The sequence below is a fragment of the Typopeltis vanoorti genome, chromosome 1 (genome assembly GCF_054136105.1).
Source record: "Typopeltis vanoorti isolate ZY-2024b chromosome 1, IOZ_Tvanoo_1.0, whole genome shotgun sequence".
NCBI lineage: Eukaryota > Metazoa > Arthropoda > Arachnida > Uropygi > Thelyphonidae > Typopeltis > Typopeltis vanoorti.
This window is the reverse complement of record NC_143549.1, coordinates 140,534,156-140,555,207: the sequence shown is the minus strand read 5'-3', so window position 1 is coordinate 140,555,207 and position 21,052 is coordinate 140,534,156. Positions and strand designations below refer to the sequence as shown.

Here is a 21,052-nt window from a genome sequence, read left to right as displayed (position 1 = left end):
GTTCAATTTTAATTCTGCAAACAATTGTGAGAATCTTTAACGGAAATAAATGCAAAAATATAATATGGGTGATACTGATATTTCGTGGATGAGCACTGCACACCCAGAATATTTGCCCCTGTTAAATATGATGACTAAAGTATGATTACAGAAATGCACCAACCATGTAATATGATATGGAAGGAAGGAAAAATGTCAGACGAGTGAGTGAAATCGATATTAGTGACATTATACAAGAAAGGAAATAAGCTAGCATATAAAAATTATAGAACAATTTCTTTGATACGTCAACCTTAATGTGGTGGTGATGATACTGACAGAAAGATTGAAAATACAACTGGAAGTATACCTTGCAGATGAGCAAGTAGGATTTAGGAAAGACAGAAGTACAATTCAACAGATTTTGACAATGCAGTTAATAGCAGAGAAAGCAGGAGAAAAAACATAAACATATATATACTTGCTTTGTTGATTTTCAGAAGTATCAACCAGAAAGTGACATGAGCAGTACCCGACTCCTATGGAATTGACAGAAAATTAATAGCTATATTAAAAGATGTTTATAAGAATGCAGTAGCAGCAGTTAGAATAGGTGAGGATTTGGGAATATGGTTTTGAAACAAGCAGAGGTGCTAGACAGAAAGATTCAATATCACCAAGCATTTTCATGACACATTTAGAAAGAGAAATGGACAAAATGAAGGAAGATGCAAAAGGAATATCGGTATATGGGATGAGAGTTAACAATCTGAGATTCGTAGATGACACTGTTATTATTGAAGAAGATGAAAGAGAACTACAAAAAACTATTTGGAAAGTAAAATAACATATGACTTGGACTGTAAAAAAAATAAAGATCAAGATTGTAAAGGGAAGAACAAATCTGAAGGCCATGGATAACATCTGGAAAAGTAAAGTGATCAGCCTGCAAGCGAAATTAAAAGTACTAGAAACATGCATCTTTAGCAGTGTACTGTATGGATCTGAAACGTGGGTAATAAATAAGGAATTAAGCAAAAGAATTTTGGTGTTTGAAAGAACTTGTTACAGGAAGATTCTAAGAATAGGATGGGTACAGAAAATCACAAATGAAGAGCTCTATTGGAAGATACAACCAAAGGAGAATTTCATGCAGAAGATTATACAACAGGAGCTGCAATTATTTGGACACTTCTGCAGAATGAGTGGTGTAAACAGAAGAGGTATACCATACAGAGAAATGGATAGACAACATAAAGGACTGGTGTGAAATGGGTTTACAGAAACTGCAACATTGTGTACTGGACAAAGAAAGGTGGAAGAAGATAGTGAAGGAGACAACAGATACCAAAACAGTGTGCCCATGGGTCATGCTGATGATGAAATTTCTATCCAAACCATAGTGATTTTGGATAGTGTTCTTGCTTTTGCAAATTTTGTTCTCATATCTCCTGTCTTGATCTGCCTTCTTTATTAAAAAATGTTGCTTGGATATCTGAACCTATTAACTTTTATAATTTACTCTAAGTACGATTTTTTAAAGCTTCTGCTACACAATTTCTCTCTGTCAGAAGCAGATATATCTGTCGCTGTTTTTGATTTATGGATACGTATGATGATCAATATATTTTTTTTTTATGAGTGATCTAACTTTTTATCAATTTCGTGAAAATATGATTTGTCTCCTGGCAGGAGATCAATCACATCAGCAAACTGGAAGATTTATTATTCCAATCTGCTGAAAAAGCAGTTAAATAACACTGGTGATAATAACTTACATCCACCTCAATCTACTCTCTGTTGGCAAGGGAGTGCTGCAATTTTCCTTCATTTCAAAATGACAAGTACAAGGATGCAATCAATTGTATTATATTCTGTATAATTTCCCAGAGAGCATCATGACAAATAAAGTCAAAGGCTTTTGTAGGTCAATAAAATTGTGATATTATGTCCTACGTATTTTTAAAAAAAAAAAAAAAAATCAGCTAACGCCTTTTTATTCCCGTATACGGGGAGTGGGTGAGGCCATTTAGCCCTATCTAACTTTTGGAGACTGATTGGGCAGTTCAATCTCCACTGGTACCAATCAGAGATAGATGGCCCAAGGCTATCACTAATTAAGCGGTACACAGTGAAGAGAGATGGCTCAAATGTGCCGCCATCTCGTGGTCCCTAACCCTAACACAATATATTTAATGTCTGAAATAATGTGGGTTCTACGGTCGATTTTCTTGAGTTTGCAGGACGAAAAACCCGAGTTTCCGGAAGGAAAAACCTGCTTACCCATGCCAGAGATCGACTAACTCGGGAACCGGTCGAAAAAAGGCTTAGAAAAATTTCCTCTAGTCACTGACTAGACTCGAAATCAAGTCTTCCTTCGTGCGGCCAAGCGCGTGGTGTGCAAACGCCACATCCACTGTGGCGTTTGCACACCACGTTTGCACAGCTACACAGGCTCTCTACGTATTTTTTTTATTTTTTTTTTTTCCCTACGTATTTTTCACTGATGATATAAAGTGTAACTATATAGTCTTGTTGTTTATTATTTTAACGGTATAATAGAACACAGAAATTAAGTAAATAATTAATTTATTAACTTGATGCTGATATTTCGCTGGTGTTATAACCAGCATCTTCAGAGCACAAAAACACTGTTTGTCACAATACGCGAGACTAAAACAACATGGTGTACTTAAACAAAATTGTAGCAGCAACACAAAGACAAGGGTCCTGATTTTGGCACCCTCTATCTGAAAAAAAAAAAAAAAAAAAAAAAAAAGCTATCATTTATTACTAGAGTCCTAGAAAAGTGCTAGTTTTTTCTTAATATGACTGTCTCCCAGATCTTTGGCAAGTTAATACAGCCATATTTGTTGAGATTTGGAGTGTGTTTTAGGGCTTCTGTCGCCTCTAAGAACAATCTCCCTGATTTATATGGGTTTCTGTGTAGTACTTTTGTGTTTTTCCAGTTGATCCTGTGTGTAGAGGTATCCAGAGCATGGTCTGCTAGGCCCAACTTCCCATTATGATAATTCCGGACGTATCTTTCATGTTCGCTGATGCGGATGTTCACAGTTCTTCCTGTTTGACCGTAGTAGGCTTGATTGCATGAGCAGGGTACTTGGTAGACTCCTGGATGTGATAAAGGAGGAATGCTGTCCTTGGGTGAGCGGATGAGGGTGGCTAATTTGCTACATGGTCTGAATGTAGTGCGTAGTTTATGTTTATTGAGAATTCTTGAGATCTTTTCGGATGTGCCTTTAATGTAAGGGATGGTGACTGTTTTGTTGTAGTTCTCTGTGGTGGATGGTGGGAGGGGTTTCTTAGGAGTGTTTATTATTTTGTTTATTTTATGTGGATTGTAGCCGTTGGCCAAGAAGGTGTGGCGTAAGTGAGTCAGTTCAGCAGTAAGAGCCTTGTCATTGGAACAGATTGCTCTCGCTCTATGGGTTAGCGTTTTTAATATGCCATATTGTTGAGAAGGATGATGGTGTGATTGTTTGTGTAAGTATCTGCCTGTATGTGTGGGTTTTCTAAAAACTGAAAATGATAAGGAACCATCTGGGAGACGTGTGATGAGTGTATCCAGGAAGGGCAGACAGTTGTTGGTTTCCAGTTCCATAGTGAAGTAGATTTTTGTATGTTGGGTATTTAAATGTGCTTAGAATGTTTTCAATGTCTCAGGGCCATGTGGCCAAATAGCAAGCACGTCATCAACATAGTGTAGCCAAAGTGTTGGTTTGAGAGTGGCTGTATTGATTGCTTGTTTTTCCAGGTGTTCTATGTAAAAGTTGGCTGGGGGGGAAGGGGGGAGCCCATGGCTGTCCCATCAATTTGTTTGTATATTTTTCCTTTCCATGTGAAATATCCTGCATGTATTGTGAATTTGAATAGTTCAAATATATCAGGGGGGGGAAGTGTGACTTCAGTAGGTTGAGGGTTTCTATTAGTGGTACATTTGTGAATAGTGAAGTGATGTCAAAGCTTACTATTAAGTCTGAGCTTTTTAGGGTAAGGTGTTGTAAGATGCTTTTTAGGTGTGCTGAATTTTTGACAAAGGAGGGAGAATTGTTTGTGAGAGTGGCTAGTAGCTTAGCTAAATGTCTAGCCAGTTTGTATGTGGGACTATTTATACTGTCCACAATTGGGCATAGGGGTGTGCCTTGTTTGTGAATTTTTGGTGCTCCATAGATCCTCGGTGTTTTAACATGGAAGGGTTTGAGTTTGTTAACTGTGTCTTTGGGCCAGGAAGTGACTTTTTTCCATAATTTTCGTGCCTTATTCTTTTGTGTGTTGGTGGGATTGCGATCTATAATTTTGTATGTTGACTGATCTTGTAATAGTGTGTGCATTTTGTTTTCATATTCAGTTGTGTCCATCACCACGGTTGCATTTCCTTTGTCTGCTTTTGTTATGGTAATCTGGCTGTTGTTGTGTAGCTCTTTTATAGCAATGAATTCCTTATGTGGGATATTATTTTTGGGAGGCTTGGACTTGATTAGGATGTTGGCCACATCTAAACGTATGTTGTTAGCTATTGTTGGAGGCAGGTCGTATATTCCTCGGTCAATGGACGCCATTATTTCGGCTTTTGGAACTTGCTTGGGAGTTATGGCAAAGTCGTGCCCTCGACTCAAAGCAGTCGTGGCTTCTATGCTTAAGGTGAGTGACGATAGATTCACGACGACGAGGTATTGTTGTAATTGCGGTCGTTGTATGGTGTTCCGTTGTTGGAGCTTTTCAAACTTATTTTGGTGCCGGTTTTTGACTCTGTCGAATTCTTTTTTTGCCGTTGCGTCGGTGATATTCTCTAAGATCTGCCAAAGTTCCGTATTTAGAATATTATGCAGTGATTCTCGTGCGCTGATGGTTGCATTTGCTTTTGTTAATTCCAGGAGTGGTGCTAATCTGTTCACGTAACAGCGCTACACTCGCTCGTTTATAGATGCGTTGGACTTTGGCCGAGTGGAACTTGTTTTTGATTTTAAAACAGTTCGGTATTAATTTGGTGTCTCGGCACCTCTTTAAGAAGGCTAACCTGTTTAGTTGCCACGCCAATTTCAACTTCCACTTACCGTATTGTCGTGTCTTGCGTACGATATCGTCTCCGTGAAGAATCCTTAAACGTGTGGACAGACTTATGTGTTCGTCGAACATGTTGTTTATTATTTTAACGGTATAATAGAACACAGAAACTAAGTAAATAATTAATTTATTAACTTGGTGCTGATATTTCGCTGGTGTTATAACCAGCATCTTCAGAGCACAAAAACACTGTTTGTCACAATACGCGAGACTAAAACAACATGGTGTACTTAAACAAAATTGTAGCAGCAACACAAAGACTAGAGTCCTGATTTTGGTGCCCTCTATCTGAAAAAAAAAAAAAAAAGTTATCATATATTACTAGAGTCCTAGAAAAGTGCTAGTTTTTTCTTAATATGACTGTCTCCCAGATCTTCGGCAAGTTAATACAGCCATATTTGTTGAGATTTGGAGTGTGTTTTAGAGCTTCTGTCGCCTCTAAGAACAATCTCTCTGATTTATACAGGTTTCTGTGTAGTACGTTTGTGTTTTTCCAGTTGATCCTGTGTGCAGGGATATCCAGAGCATGGTCTGCTAGGCCCGACTTCCCATAATGATAATTCCGGACGTATCTTTTATGTTCGCTGATGCGAATGTTCACAGTTCTTCCTGTTTGACCGTAGTAGGCTTGATTGCATGAGCAGGGTACTTGGTAGACTCCTGGATGTGATAAAGGAGGAATGCTGTCCTTGGGTGAGTGGATGAGGGTGGCTAATTTGCTACATGGTCTGAATGTAGTGCGTAGTTTATGTTTATTGAGAATTCTTGAGATCTTTTCGGATGTGCCTTTAATGTAAGGGATGGTGACTGTTATGTTGTAGTTCTCTGTGGTGGATGGTGGGAGGGGTTTCTTAGGAGTGTTTAGTATTTTGTTTATTTTATGTGGATTGTAGCCGTTGGCCAAGAAGGTGTGGCGTAAGTGAGTCAGTTCAGCAGTAAGAGCCTTGTCATTGGAACAGATTGCTCTCGCTCTATGGGTTAGCGTTTTTAATATGCCATATTGTTGAGAAGGATGATGGTGTGATTGTTTGTGTAAGTATCTGCCTGTATGTGTGGGTTTTCTAAAAACTGAAAATGATAAGGAACCATCTGGGAGATGTGTAATGAGTGTATCCAGGAAGGGCAGACAGTTGTTGGTTTCCAGTTCCATAGTTAAGTGGATTTTTGGATGTTGGCTATTTAAAGCCGTTACGTGAACCGATTAGCACCACTTGCCTGGAATTAACAAAAGCAAATGGAAAAATCAACACATTACGAGAATCACTGCATAATATTCTAAATACGGAACTTTGGCAGATCTTAGAGAATATCACCGACGCAACGGCAAAAAAAGAATTCGACAGAGTCAAAAACCGGCACTAAAATAAGTTCGAAAAGCTCCAACAATGGAACACCATACAACGACCGCAATTACAACAAGACCTCGTCGTCGTGAATCTATCGTCACTCACCTTAAGCAAAGAAGCCACAACTGCTTTAAGTCGAGGGCACAACTTTGCCATAACCCCCAAGCAAGTTCCAAAAGCCGAAATAATGGCGTCCATCGAACGAGGAATATATGACCTGCCTCCAACAATAGCTAACAACATACATTTAGATGTGGCCAACATCCTAATCAAGTCCAAGCCTCCCAAAAATAATATCCCACATACGGAATTCATTGCTATAAAAGAGCTACACAACAACAGCCAGATTACCATAACAAAAGCAGACAAAGGAAATGCAACCTGGTGATGGACACAACTGAATATTAAAACAAAATGCACACTATTAAAGATCAGTCAACATACAAAATTATAGATCGCAATCCCATCAACACACAAAAGAATAAGGCACGAAAATTATTGAAAAAAGTCACTTCCTGGCCCAAAGACACAGTTAACAAACTCAAACCCTTCCATGTTAAAACACCGAGGATCTATGGAGCACCAAAAATTCACAAACAAGGCACATCCCTACGCCCAATTGTGGACAGTATAAATAGTCCCACATACAAACTGGCTAGACATTTAGCTAAGCTACTAGCCACTCTCACAAACAATTCTACCTCCTTTGTCAAAAATTCAGCACACCTAAAAAGCATCTTACAACACCTTACCCTAAAAAGCTCAGACTTAATAGTAAGCTTTGACATCACTTCACTATTCACAAATGTACCACTAATAGAAACCCTCAATCTACTGAAGTCACACTTCCCCCCTGATATATTTGAACTATTCAAATTCACAATACATGCAGGATATTTCACATGGAAAGGAAAAATATACAAACAAATTGATGGGACAGCCATGGGCTCCCCCCCCCCCCCAGCCAACTTTTACATAGAACACCTGGAAAAACAAGCAATCAATACAGCCACTCTCAAACCAACACTTTGGCACGCTATGTTGATGACGTGCTTGCTATTTGGCCACATGGCCCTGAGACATTGAAAACATTCTTAGCCCATTTAAATAGCCAACATCCTAAAATCCACTTTACTATGGAACTGGAAACCAACAACTGTCTGTCCTTCCTGGATACACTCATCACACGTCTCCCAGATGGTTCCTTATCATTTTCAGTTTTTAGAAAACCCACACATACAGGCAGATACTTACACAAACAATCACACCATCATCCTTCTCAAAAATATGGCATATTAAAAACGCTAACCCATAGAGCGAGAGCAATCTGTTCCAATGACAAGGCTCTTACTGCTGAACTGACTCACTTATGCCACACCTTCTTGGCCAACGGCTACAATCCACATAAAATAAACAAAATACTAAACACTCCTAAGAAACCCCTCCCACCATCCACCACAGAGAACTACAACAAAACAGTCACCATCCCTCAGATTAAAGGCACATCCGAAAAGATCTCAAGAATTCTCAATAAACATAAACTACGCACTACATTCAGACCATGTAGCAAATTAGCCACCCTCATCCGCTCACCCAAGGACAGCATTCCTCCTTTATCACATCCAGGAGTCTACCAAGTACCCTGCTCATGCAATCAAGCCTACTATGGTCAAACAGGAAGAACTGTGAACATTCGCATCAGCGAACATAAAAGATACGTCCGGAATTATCATTATGGGAAGTCGGGCCTAGCAGACCATGCTCTGGATACCCCTGCACACAGGATCAACTGGAAAAACACAAAAGTACTACACAGAAACCCGTATAAATCAGAGAGATTGTTCTTAGAAGCGACAGAAGCCCTAAAACACACTCCAAATCTCAACAAATATGGCTGTATTAACTTGCCAAAGATCTGGGAGACAGTCATATTAAGAAAAAACTAGCACTTTTCTAGGACTCTAGTAATAAATGATAGCTTTTTTTTTTTTTTTTTTTTTTTTTTTTTCAGATAGAGGGCGCCAAAATCAGGACTCTAGTCTTTGTGTTGCTGCTACAATTTTGTTTAAGTACACCATGTCGTTTTAGTCTCGTGTATTGTGACAAACAGTGTTTTTGTGCTCTGAAGATGCCTGTTAACATACCAGCGAAATATCAGCATCAAGTTAATAAATTAATTATTTACTTAGTTTCTGTGTTCTATGATACCGTTAAAATAATAAACAACATGTTCAAGGACACATAAGTCTGTCCACACTATATAGTCTGTTTTACTTATGTTCTTCCTAAATTACCTGAAAGTCTGGGAAATCCGATTCCATTTTTGCTTGGAAGGCAAAAAGGATAATCCTAAAATTACTGCTTTTTTTTTTTTTTTTTTTTTGAATGAGATTAAGAATAGCATGCTAATTTTCTAGCTAGATCTCTGTTTCACACCAGCTGGCCAGAAGATTGGTACATAGCTATTGTGAAGTGCTAACAATAGGTTCTCTACCCTTATTTTCATCACGCAATCTGATGAAATAATTGTTAATTCTTATAATTTTTTTCTGTTTTTCTTAAAATAACTCTTTCTACTTCTTCTCTAAATAAAGGATAATCACCATTCTCTTTTATCACTGGAATAATCCCTTTTTAATTTTGTTCATCCAAGCTTTCATCATATTTGAATAGTTTACTTGAATATTAACCATCTTTTCATGATCAGCAATATTTATTTCATTCTCATCCTCAGTAATCCAGTTCTTATCAGACCAGACCAGACTAGACAACTATATTTATAGACTAAAAGGACTGCATGTGAGAAAGAATGATTGGCTTACTTTATCTCACAGCAAACAATGAGATTCTACTTGTACTTTAATTACACCTCGTGTATATTATGCATATTCTATTACGCAGTTTGGCTGCCTTCTAATGCCATTTTGTTGGCTATGGTGTTTGTTTTCATTCATTTTCAGTTCATCAATTAACCTGATCAACTCTTACTAACTGGTTACTATATGACTAGTTAAGAGTGACAGGCTTACATATATTTCCTACTAGTTTCACATCACGTACTCAACTGACAGAAATTAAAGTTTAGAATGAACTGGAAATGCTTGGTTGCATATTATTAGCAAGTTACTGCAATAACTTGCATGTTATAGCTTATACTGACTGAAACCACAACAGTGGGCATATGGGTACATGAGTACAGCATAAAAGTTATCCATGGTACACATTTCACTGATCAAATACTATTTCCAGAATGTATGATTTTAATGAATTCTGATAAATATTCAGTATATTTATACTGACAGCAATTCAAAATTTAAGAGATACTGGTAAAAATATAAAAAACAAATATCAAAACCTTACTTACAGAAATATGTGGATAATTACATGCAGGGATTATTCGTTCATCATTCTGGTGAAGATACTGTTCACTTTTTACAGCATCATGTAAACCAGGAAATAAGTTTTCATAATCTTCTGGATCTGCAAGGGCCTGAGAAGCTTTTTCATTCACTTTAGCAAGGTTTATTTTCCACAATTTAACTACACTACAATTTGAAGGGAAAAAAAAATAAATAAAATAAACTTATTATATTACGTGAAAGTACCACTACACTAAATACTGTATATATTAAATAGCTCATGATTCTTCATAGTTATAATGAGCAATACTATGAAAATGCACACCAGTAACAAACTATAGGGGGGAAAAAAGGGTAAGGGTGTATATGATAAATGATTGTAGTTGTAAAATATTGGAAACAGGACATACTTGAGAGTTAACTGGCTGGTGTAGAGTGTTATACAGGTTATCACCAATTAGTTCATGCAAGTGCACAACAACTAGTTCATCTCAAATCAATTGTGACTAAAACCATTAAAATATAAACTATTATAATATGTGTTATATAATATAACACATATTATAATAGATCTTGTAATAGTGAAAAGAAACAGTCAACATAGAAAGATAAGAGAGCTAAGAGTCATACTTTTGTTCTATTATAAAAATCTCACAGTTGTGATATATATATATATATATATATATATATATATATATATATATTCTTCTTCTTCTTACAGTATTATGAATATTGAGCATAAATTTCATAAATTTGTAGCTTGTGGATACCTTTGATAAACAAGCTAATCAAAGGTTTTATAAATTTTTTTTTTTAATTTATTTGTTCACATTTCTTGAATGCTACATAGACAAGTAATGGTGATACAAAGGACATATATTTTAAATAGCCCACTTACATACCTTGATATTGTAATCCTTAGAGAGCTGCATAGAAATGTTGTGTAGGTGTATTATTTTATATCTAATTATAGTAGTTTTCTAATGTTGATTATCATTGTAAAATATAATTGCTGTACTAGTGGCATCATGTTCTCACATAAGTTTTGCTTTGAATCTTGATGACCATGCACAATACACTGCTGAGTTTAATTTTGTGATAGCAAAAAAGAGCTTTATCTAAGAAAGAACTGTGACATTTATAATGAAGGACATACAATGTGTCAAGCCTTAATATATCACTGAGAGTACCAGCTGTAATTGGAAACAAGATAAGGATACATATAATAAATAAAGCAAAATAAAATCATAAAATCTAAAATTAAATTATTTTCTTTGGAATCACTTTTGGAGATGCTCAATTAAATGTACCTCTATTGTGTGAGTGATTATCTTCATGGCCCACTTCAGAAAATTAAAGAAAAACGCCCCAACAAGCTTACAAAAACAGGATATTATGCAAGTATGATGGACAAATGAGAATTTGAATTTCTTTTGTTGTAATGGAAGGAATGTGAGAGAGACTGAATAGGTAGAAATTAGCAAAAAATAAAGGATGATAAAGAAAACCATGATGAGAGGATAATTGTTAGGAAAATAAGATCTTCATATCATTAAATGAAACTACACGACTTTTCAGTATAATTTGTTATGTTTCTTCTTTTTGTACACTGATGATATTCCTCAAAAATGAATTTAATTATAAGACAACATACTAACTTGAGAGAGATGCATTTATTTAAGCTCATACTGTTAAATTTTAGAACAGCTATAGTTACCTTCATAATCAATAATAATTTAGGTTAGATACACACACAGGTTGGAAAGAAGTCAACAGACACTAGAGTATTAGGAACAAACAGCCACAGCACCCACTTTAATAAGATGCAGGACCTCCTTTCATTGCAATGACTGCAGCAATCCTAGAGGGCATATTTTCCACAAGTGTACAATAGTGATCAATGGGAATTTTGGACCATTCTTCCTGTAAGCAAGTCATGAGGTCCTGGAATGCTATGGGGGCAGACGTTCCTTGACCTCACCCAATAAAGTTCATCCACAGATATTCAATAGGGTTGAGATCAGATCTCTCTCTTTCTCTCTCTCTCTCTGGAGGCCAGTCAAGCGTGGTGACATTTATGTCCACAAACCATGCAGTAGGCAGCATTGCAATGTCCAGAATGTTCAGATATCTTGGAGTTCATTGTTCATGGCACCACAAACAGAGGTTCAAGACCAAACCTGAAAAATAGAACCATACCATCACCTCAGAAATTTCATAGTTGGGGATATACACTCTGGTAAGAGATGTTCACTAAACATCTGCCACACCACACCAACACCTATCTGCCTGGTAGAGGGTGTAGTGCGATTTGTCACTCCATAACACAACATTCCAAGCTTCCAGGTCCCACTGTACACATTCTTTGCACCACTAAAGATGATGCTACATGTTGGTTCTGGTAATATGGGGATTACATATTACAGTCTTACTATGAAAACATGTTGTGAGCCTTGGTTCGGAATGTTTTCGTGTAGATTCGTGTTCCACTGCAAGGTAGCACTTGCAGCTGACTCCCTGTGCTTCCATATCAGTATGTAATCACAGATTGTTGACTTGGGATGGCCCAATTTGTCAAGCGTTTTCTGAACTGATAGGCATGCAACATGGCATCCTATTACCATGCCTCTTTGAAACTCTATCAGTTCCCTTCTTGCAGCCATTTCTCCCAGACACAGTTGAACTGACTTGGGAGCATCATATTCCTCCAATTTATACAAGCTACAGATGTGACTTATTACATGGTACAATGCACCTTGCTCATGGAGTGAAGTGTCCACTGACTTCTTTCCAAACAGTGTGTGCGTGTGTGTGTGTGTGTGTGTGTATTGCACATCTTGATATATATTGAGTTGTTAGCAGTTAGAATTGAAAGAGGTAGAAGAAATGGTTTGATCAGGTGTGAAACAAGGGCTCATATTATCTGCACCATTATTCATCATCTATATCAGGGGTCTTCAACCTTTCAGACAGTGCGGGCCACATTAAAAATTTCAATGAAGCCCACGGACCACTAAGCTATACTGCGGTATTTAGAATTGTAAGATGCTTTCCAGATTCACAAGGTAAGCTGTGCATTTGATACTTTACATAAAATCCTATAAAAATAAACAAATTCAGCTTTAAGAGAATACGTTGGAATCGGGTTCATGATAAGTAAATACAATGAATACTTGAAAAAAGATAATTTAATGAAAAAACATTCATTTTTTACAATGTCAATGGGCAACTTGGCAATGTTTTTCCTTGACCAGCTTGTCGATGTTGGAAGTCTCTATGTGCAGAGTATTCTCGAGATGTGGGTCCATAATCTGAGTTCTCGTCTTGGACTTCACATGCTTCATTCTGAAGAAGAACTGTTCACATAAGTATGTGCTATCTAAGAAAGTGCACATCTTCAAAGCATGCCGGCAAAGATTAGGGAATGCGTCCTCAGAAATGTAGTCTTTGTAAAATGTAAGCAAGGGCACATTGAATAATTTTTCTCTCAAAGAAGAATTGTTTCGTCGTTCAAACAGCTCCATTTGTTCTGAGCCGGACATTTTAGCAGCAGTGACACTGAATGGCATTGAAAATAAATCTAAAGAAAACTGTTGGTTATGAAATCACTAAATCTCTCTTTGAACTCAATTCGCAACACAGCTAATTTTGTAGTGTATTCATCAAGAGACGAACAGTTGGACTCGGTGAGAAGCTGAAAATGAGTTGTGTTTTTTTGCGAGATGTGCTTCCCAAAGTTTGAGCTTGACCACAAAAGCTTTGATGTGATCAAACAGAGTGTGCACCAGTTGATCTTTGGATTGTAGCCACGTATTTAGGTCATTCATATGCAACGAGATGTCGGCACAAAGGCAAAGTCTGTCATAAATTCTGCAATCAGATTCCCCTTGGTTTGCATGAACTGCTGTATTTCGCTCCTTAAGTGAAAGACTTTTAAGAACCTTCCCTCTGCTCAACCAACGCATATCACTATAATAAACCACATCACCGTGATCCGCTTCACACTCTTGGTTCAAAAACTCTTGGAACTGATGACGATTCAATCCTCTTGCCCTAATAATGTTGATGACAGTCACAATAACTTTCATGACATTCTCAAATCCAATAGTTTTCACGCACAAATTCTACTGGTGGATTAAACAGTGGTAACGGATGAAATCTTTTCCTTCTGGTTCCGGTTCTTTCTGTAGCAGTGGAACAAACCCTTCGTTCTTTCCCACCATAGCAAGGGAACCATCAGTTACCACACCTCGAGGTTGGTTAAGCTGAGGTTAAGCCACCAAGAAAGCGCTGGAGCGTTTTCTTGGTGGCTTCAAGAATATCAGTGCCTTTCATCATTCCCTTCATAGGTACGAGCACTAGCAGTTCTTCTGTTGACATTGAATTGTTGATTAATGCCACGGACAAAGATAGCCAGCTGTGATGTATCCTTCATATCTGTGCTCTCATCTAAAGCAAGTGAATATGAAGTAAATTCGGACGACCTTTTTTTTTTTTTAAAGTTCCTTCAATGTCATTGGCAAGTTCTTCGACACATCATGCTACAGTTACCCCAGACAAACTTGGTTTTTTAAATACTTCCTTATTATTTGGGCACAGAATATCCCCAGAAGTGATGAGACACTCTTTCACAAACTCGCCGTCCAAGAAGGCTTTTGATTTTTTAGCAATTTTTTCAGCTATTACATAACTTACTTTGACGCAAGCTTCGCTCTCTTCCCTCTGCCTTTTAAACGTACCCTGCTGGCATTTTAAATCAATTTGGAGATGGTTCACTTTGTCCACACAAAGCTGCCCATGAAGGTGATTGAAATTGGAAGCATGCTTTGTCTTATAGTGTCATTTTATATTGTATTCATTTGATAGTGACACTGACTCACGACAAATTAAACACCACTGGTTTATCATCAATTGGCACAAAAAAGTACAAATTGGTCCATTTTTTATTAAAAACTCAACAAGAATCACTTGATTTACGCTTTTTACTCGTAGACGCTATAGTGATGGAAGGTGAACCCAAAAAAAGATCCAAAATGGCACTGTAATGGTTATTATCCACTGAATATGTCTCACACTAATGAAAACAAGTCTGGCAATATAAAACCCACAATAGGCTACGGCTGACACAACAAACCTGCGTGAGCTTATACACGAATATCACAGTGTTCACAACTGACTGACTGTGAATGAGATCCTTTTGTATTTATATGAAAATAACGAAGTATCGAGAACCTTCAAGATGTATCTAGAAGGAACTAGACAGCGCACTTGAACAAACTACTGCTTCAGCCATCTACCAGCGATGCTAGTACTAGTACTTAAGTATCACTTGGCACTGGTAGATGGCTGAAGAAGCATGTCTATTTAATATTTATTTTTATAGGATTTTATGTAATGTATCAAATGCACAGCGTTCCTTGTGAATCTGGAAAGCATCTTACAATTCTAAATACCGCAGTATAGCTTAGTGGTGCACGGGCTTCATTGAAATTATTTTTTTTTTTTTTAGTGTTAAGTAGTTATTTTTCCAAAATGGCCAGCGGGCCACCTGTGGCCCACGGGCCATGCATTGAAGACCTCTGATCTATATGGAGGAATTATGAAGGAAACTGACATTCAACTTGATATCAAAATTGGAGATGTCAAGCTCAGCTCTTTACTTTATGCAGATATTATATATTTAAATAAATCCAGAACAAGTCTGCAGGATTCTCCAACTAATTTGAACAAATACTGTGATAAATTTGTAGGCATGAAAACATTAATTGCATTTGAATGGAGAACTAATAAAAAAAAGCATTTCAGTATTTATGCACAGAATTTTTGGGGAACCAAAATCTATATATGAGTTGAAATAACAAAAATCATAAATGAAACAATTCTTAGAAGTATACTATTTAATAAATACGTAAAACAGCATAAAAGCCTGATGAAAGAAAAGCTGCATGCATGATCGCCATGGTGGAATTGAGTTTGGTTGCATCTCAGTACGTTGTCTACTGCTATTTCTAAAGTTCACAGGAAAACTGTCAAGTGTTTTAGAGAGCCTCCCATTGTGGCCAAAAGATAGTAACATATGTGGGGTGCTGTGACAGGGATTTTATTTTAGTTACATACATCAAAGACAGCTGTTAGCGTCAAAGTGACAAAGGTGGCTGTTCATTTGCCTCGATGGTGACATGCAAAATGCTCCAGTTGTAATTCTGATAGCTTGATGGTGAATAGGGTCCAGCCATTGCAGCGTATTCTCCCTAGAAGAAGCATGGACCTGAAGCCAAAGCATCTCAGCAGATGAAGATAAGGTGCATAGATGTAACTGATATATGTGTGAGAGAGAGGAAGATGAGTTTATTGTCAAATATCAGTTGCAAAAACTTGGCTTCTGATGCAAACTGGGATTAGTGATTGTCCTAGTTGAAGTCCTGAGATGAGGACCATATCTATGACAAAATTGCACACAAACTGTCTTCTGCTGTGAAAATCTAAAACCATTTGCAAGCGCACATTTTGAGAGATGGTTAATGGCTTGCTGCAGCTGTTTTTCTATGACCCTCATATTACATGAGTGACAAAAGATGGTAAAGTCATCCATATACATTACTTACTGCAAAAGGAAGTTGTTCTGTTATCCAGTTAACCTTGATTGCAAAAACCATGACACCTAACACAGAACCTTGTGGGACTCCCTATTCTTGGTTTATAGGAGCAGTTCCCCACTTGGAAGGTTCAGTTAGATAAGAATTTTTGATAAAAAGAGGGAGATTTCTTCTAAGAGCAAAATTACGTTAGTCTTTCAGAATTCCAAATCTCTAAGCAGTTTCATCTCCTTTTTCATATTGAAGAAAGTCGATACTAGATGCTCGTGTTTTAGGAAGACATTTCTACTGGATGATGCAAGCTGAACAATATAATCAGTGGTAGAATATTTTTGGAAGCCAGATTGTGTTCTGGAAAAGGGGCTGTTTTTCAGAAGCCATAAGATGAGAGTTAAGCCATTTTTTCCAGAATCTTGTACAAGTAGCTTGTCAGAGCAATTGGATGATATTTATATGGGATCCTTCCCTGGCTTAGGAAAGGCAATTATAATCACCTTTTGCCAGGTATCCAGAAATATGCTTTCCCAGAAAATTCTGCTGTAAAGGTGAAGAAGTTGTTCCATGGCCAATGTTAACAGATGATTCACTATATCATAATGGATATTACTCATCCAAGCATTTAATGATTCGGTGATGTTGGAAGAAAACAGATTTGTTGTTGTTCTGTTTTGCTTTCTTGGGCAAGGAACTCGGAGGGATAAGAAGATCCTGCTAATGTTCTTGAAAAGTCTCTCCAAGTGTGTCAGCAATTGCTGTTGGATCAGCAACTTTGCAACCATTGTGCTTGAGGATAGAGTTGGTGGATCTTAATATAGAAGATGTAAATTGGATCCATAGTTTCTTTTGGCTCTGACACCTGATGTGTCTTGCTCGAGCTTGTTTGAAAGCAGTTAAGTTTGTTATAGTAGGGTATCTGCAGAAAATGCACCAAGCTTTCTTCTAGGCTTCACTGGCTGATGTGCAATCATCATTCCACGTAGCCAAAGAAGCCTAGAAGAAAGCTTGATGCATTTTCTGCAGATACCCTAGTACAACAAACTGCTTTCAAATAAGCCCGAGCAAGAAACATCAGGAAAACATAGAAACCCACTAGATGTTTTAGGAATTGCAGTTGTGGCTGCTCCTATAATACTATATAATGTTATATTATTACATGTTTCACTACATCAATGATAGAAGATAAACTAACAGTTGCAGAATCAAAATTACTAATGAGGAAAATGTGGAACCAGTTGGTATGCTCAATTTTCCACAGTGATATCTGGAAGAAGCAATACCACACTGTATACCCAAGGTCAGGAGGCTAAATAGGGTAGGAATTAGATGGATAAGTATCATTAAGCAAGAGCTGCAAAGAAAGAAAATGTTGTGGAGTATAAGTGACTAGTACAATCATGAACAGTATACGGGTAAGGCAAGAAAGGTAACTAGTATGATAAGGAAGGTAAATTCTAATTATGAAAAGAAGTTAGCTGAACAGGCAAAAGGAAATCCCAAAGAGTTTTTTTTATTATATGGCAAGTAGGAGGAAGATGAGTACAGTAAGATAACTTTAATGAGTGCAGATGGTAGAGAGGTAATAGAGGCAGACCGAATTATTATGCTAGTGAGTGATCATTTTGCAAGTGTATATCATGCAAGTGAAGATACTGTGACGGCACCTCTGCCGTCACAGTATTATAGATCAATACTTAGGATATTGCTGAACCTGAATGCAAATATGGCTGTGGGATTGGGTGGGATATCAACTTGTGTTTTGAGAATGCCTTTAACTAGGCTGTTCAATTTAAGTCTCAGCTCTGGCAAAGTCCTCCCAAGAGAGTGGAAGGAGGGCAAAATAATTCCTTTACATAAAGGAGGATCTAAGTTGATGGCAGCAAATTATAGATCAAAAACAGAATTCAGGAATGGATAGATAAGATATGAGGGGCAGCATGGGTTTGTGAAGGGTCGGTCATAACTTAGTAATCTACTAGCTTTTTATAATAGAGAGATAGCTAGGTTGGATTAAGGGAATGGCTACATGATGATACTGCTGGATTTTGCAAGGGTGTTTGACAGGATATTACATGGAACTGTTACATAAACTTCAACAAATGGAGATGAATATGAAACTGGTGATATGGATAAAAGGGTGGTTGACAGACAGATAGCAAAAAAGCAGTATATGGAGGAGCTGAATTCAGGAGATGGCAGGTGACTACCACAGGGCTTTGTGCTTGGATCACTGCTGTTTAATTTGTACATAAATGATATAGGAAATAATTTGAAAGAAGATATTCAGTTATTTGCTAATGATGATGATGCAAGTTGGGTAGGGTAATAATAGTTAATCAAGATGTGTAGAGAGTTTGTAGGGTGATTTAAGTAGGTTGTCAGTTTGAGCAAAACATAATGGATGTCAATTTAATGTGGAAAAGTGTTAAATTATGTATTTTGGGATACAAACATTACAAATTGTGTACCACACTGAGGGAACGGTGTACTCCAGGAAACTGATGAAGCCAGGGATTGGGGGTAGTAGATAAAGAGAGAGCTGAAGTTTTAGAGGGCATATTGCTAAAGTAGCCAGGAAGCTTCCAGGATTACTTGGTTATTGAAGAACACACTAATAAGCAGAGATAAGGGAGTTATCATTCCTCTTTATAAAGCCTTAATATGGCCAAATTTGGATTGCTGTGCTGTTGGGTCTGTGTTGGGTCTCCTGGGTTTCTTGGGGATGAGGAAATGGTGGAGATGAACACATGGATTCAGAGGTGAGTGACCAAGATGATGGTGAGTGGTCTATGGAATACTCACTATGAAGTTTTGCAGATTACAGAAGTTGATTGATAATGGGAAAAAAAAAAAGGGGGGGGGGTATGATAAAACAGTTAAGTTACTTAAAGGATTTTATAGGATTGATGCAGGGGAAATATTTTGGTACTTGGCTAGAGAGGGAAGAAACAAGACGTTGCTCTGGAAGTTGGGAAAAAGGAGTGTGGTTAGCTAGGGCATGAGGACTAAATTTTTTGCTTGGAGAGTGGTGAATAAATGGAATGGGTTGCCTGAGTTAGTTGCGAGTGCTTTGTCTGTTAACAGTTCGAAGGAGAGGTATGATAGATACAAGAGCCTCTGTAGCAGCTCAGGTCAGAAAGACCTGGTTTCAATTTCCGTTCATGACGTGAGAAACCTTTATCTGGTTTCTTTCGGCTAAAGGTGAGTTAGCCAGTCTCATATGGAGGTAGAGGGTTTTTTCACCTGGAAACTCGGGTTTTTAATCCCTCAGAACAGGCAGATTTACAGCCATGAATATTTTGACCCAGTCATAGGCCTGATTCATCAGCTATATGCCAGTCCCAAGATTGGGGGGGGGGGGGGAATGGTGAACTACCCTGTAAAAATTCACCAGAAACACTTTATGGCAAGAGCACTTGACTTCTCATTGGAGTCTTAAGGAGATGATGTAGTACATGGTTGCCCATGGAAGAGTTGGCATCAGTTAACATCCTTTTCCCACTGTTTAAGTGGAAGAGTTTCCACTTAAACAGTGGGAAAAGGAAGGATGGACACTGAATGTTCAGATAGGCATATGAAAGAAGGGAGAGATTGTTGTTGTTAATCATATGCTTCTTCCTCATGTTTGTTCAGGCACTAACCAGCAAAGTGTTATGTCCATTTACGCCCTCCAATAAAAGTAAGGAGAGTGGTAACTGCTATATGACATCATCAAGGTCGTCTTGAGAAAAAATCTGTGGTAGGAGGGAGGTAGATGCAACATGCCATTATTTTATTTCCAACAGAGTGTTACAGCAACTGCTTCTATATTGGTACCAATCTGGGTTTGTTGGAAGGGGACATGGTTGCCCACAAGGATGGTGACTCCTCTGTAAGTAGGTCCTGTCTTGTTCTTCACTCAGTTTCAGGTATGTTTCCTGCAAGCAGTGGCATATAGGTTTATACATCTGAAAGAGAGAGCACTGATGCCATTTGTTTTGTTGGAATCCGTGACAATTTCATTGTAGGAATGTTTCCATTATTTCTTTTTGATGGTATCATCTAGCTTCCTATTATGAGTGGTTTTGTTTCCATTAGTCATGGATTTTTTTTTTTTCTTTTTTGAGAATTGTGAATGGCCAGTATCCATCACTTCTCTTTTTTCTGGAATAATATCCATGACTATTAATAAATTAAAGACTTAATTCTGTATGTTAGTCAAGTAAATATTAGTTTAATATCCAACGTTTCACTGACTGATATCTGTCAGCATTTTCAAAGGAATACACTGGTAAGCAATAAAAAGTAACAAAAACTAGGAAACTAACCGACAATTCTAAAAATTATCACTGTGCATGATACAATGATATATGCGTGTCGCAAGTACAATGTTTTATTTGTTGAGATATTTAATGTAATTTTCATGAAAGTTTGTTTCTTTTTTTGGTTAAATGATCTAATTAGAGTTTTCTATATATCTGGTAAGATTAGGCCTTGATTCTTATTTAAGTTACCTGTTGAATGGGCGACTGTAGCAGCTTCTTTAAATGTTCTGGAATGGTAGTTGTCTTCTATGTAGGGCATATGACTCATCTCCCATTCAATATTATGTTGGTAGAGGCAGTGTGAAGAAAGGCCTGATATATCCTGTCTGTTATTCCTTACATAGCCTATGTGTTCTTTCTTTCTTGTATCAATATATCAGGCAGGA

The 21,052-nt window shown here is 37.5% G+C and overlaps 1 protein-coding gene across 1 annotated transcript in view; it reads right to left on the bottom strand.

The window, feature by feature from the left end:
* beta'COP (coatomer subunit beta') overlaps nt 1–21,052 on the bottom strand; it is a 293,541-nt gene that overhangs the window by 31,358 nt on the left and 241,131 nt on the right. Inside the window, exon 18 of the mRNA XM_090394070.1 lies at nt 9,775–9,955. Coding sequence (XP_090250196.1) covers nt 9,775–9,955 — 181 coding nt within the window. The remainder of the gene's footprint in view (nt 1–9,774; nt 9,956–21,052) is intronic.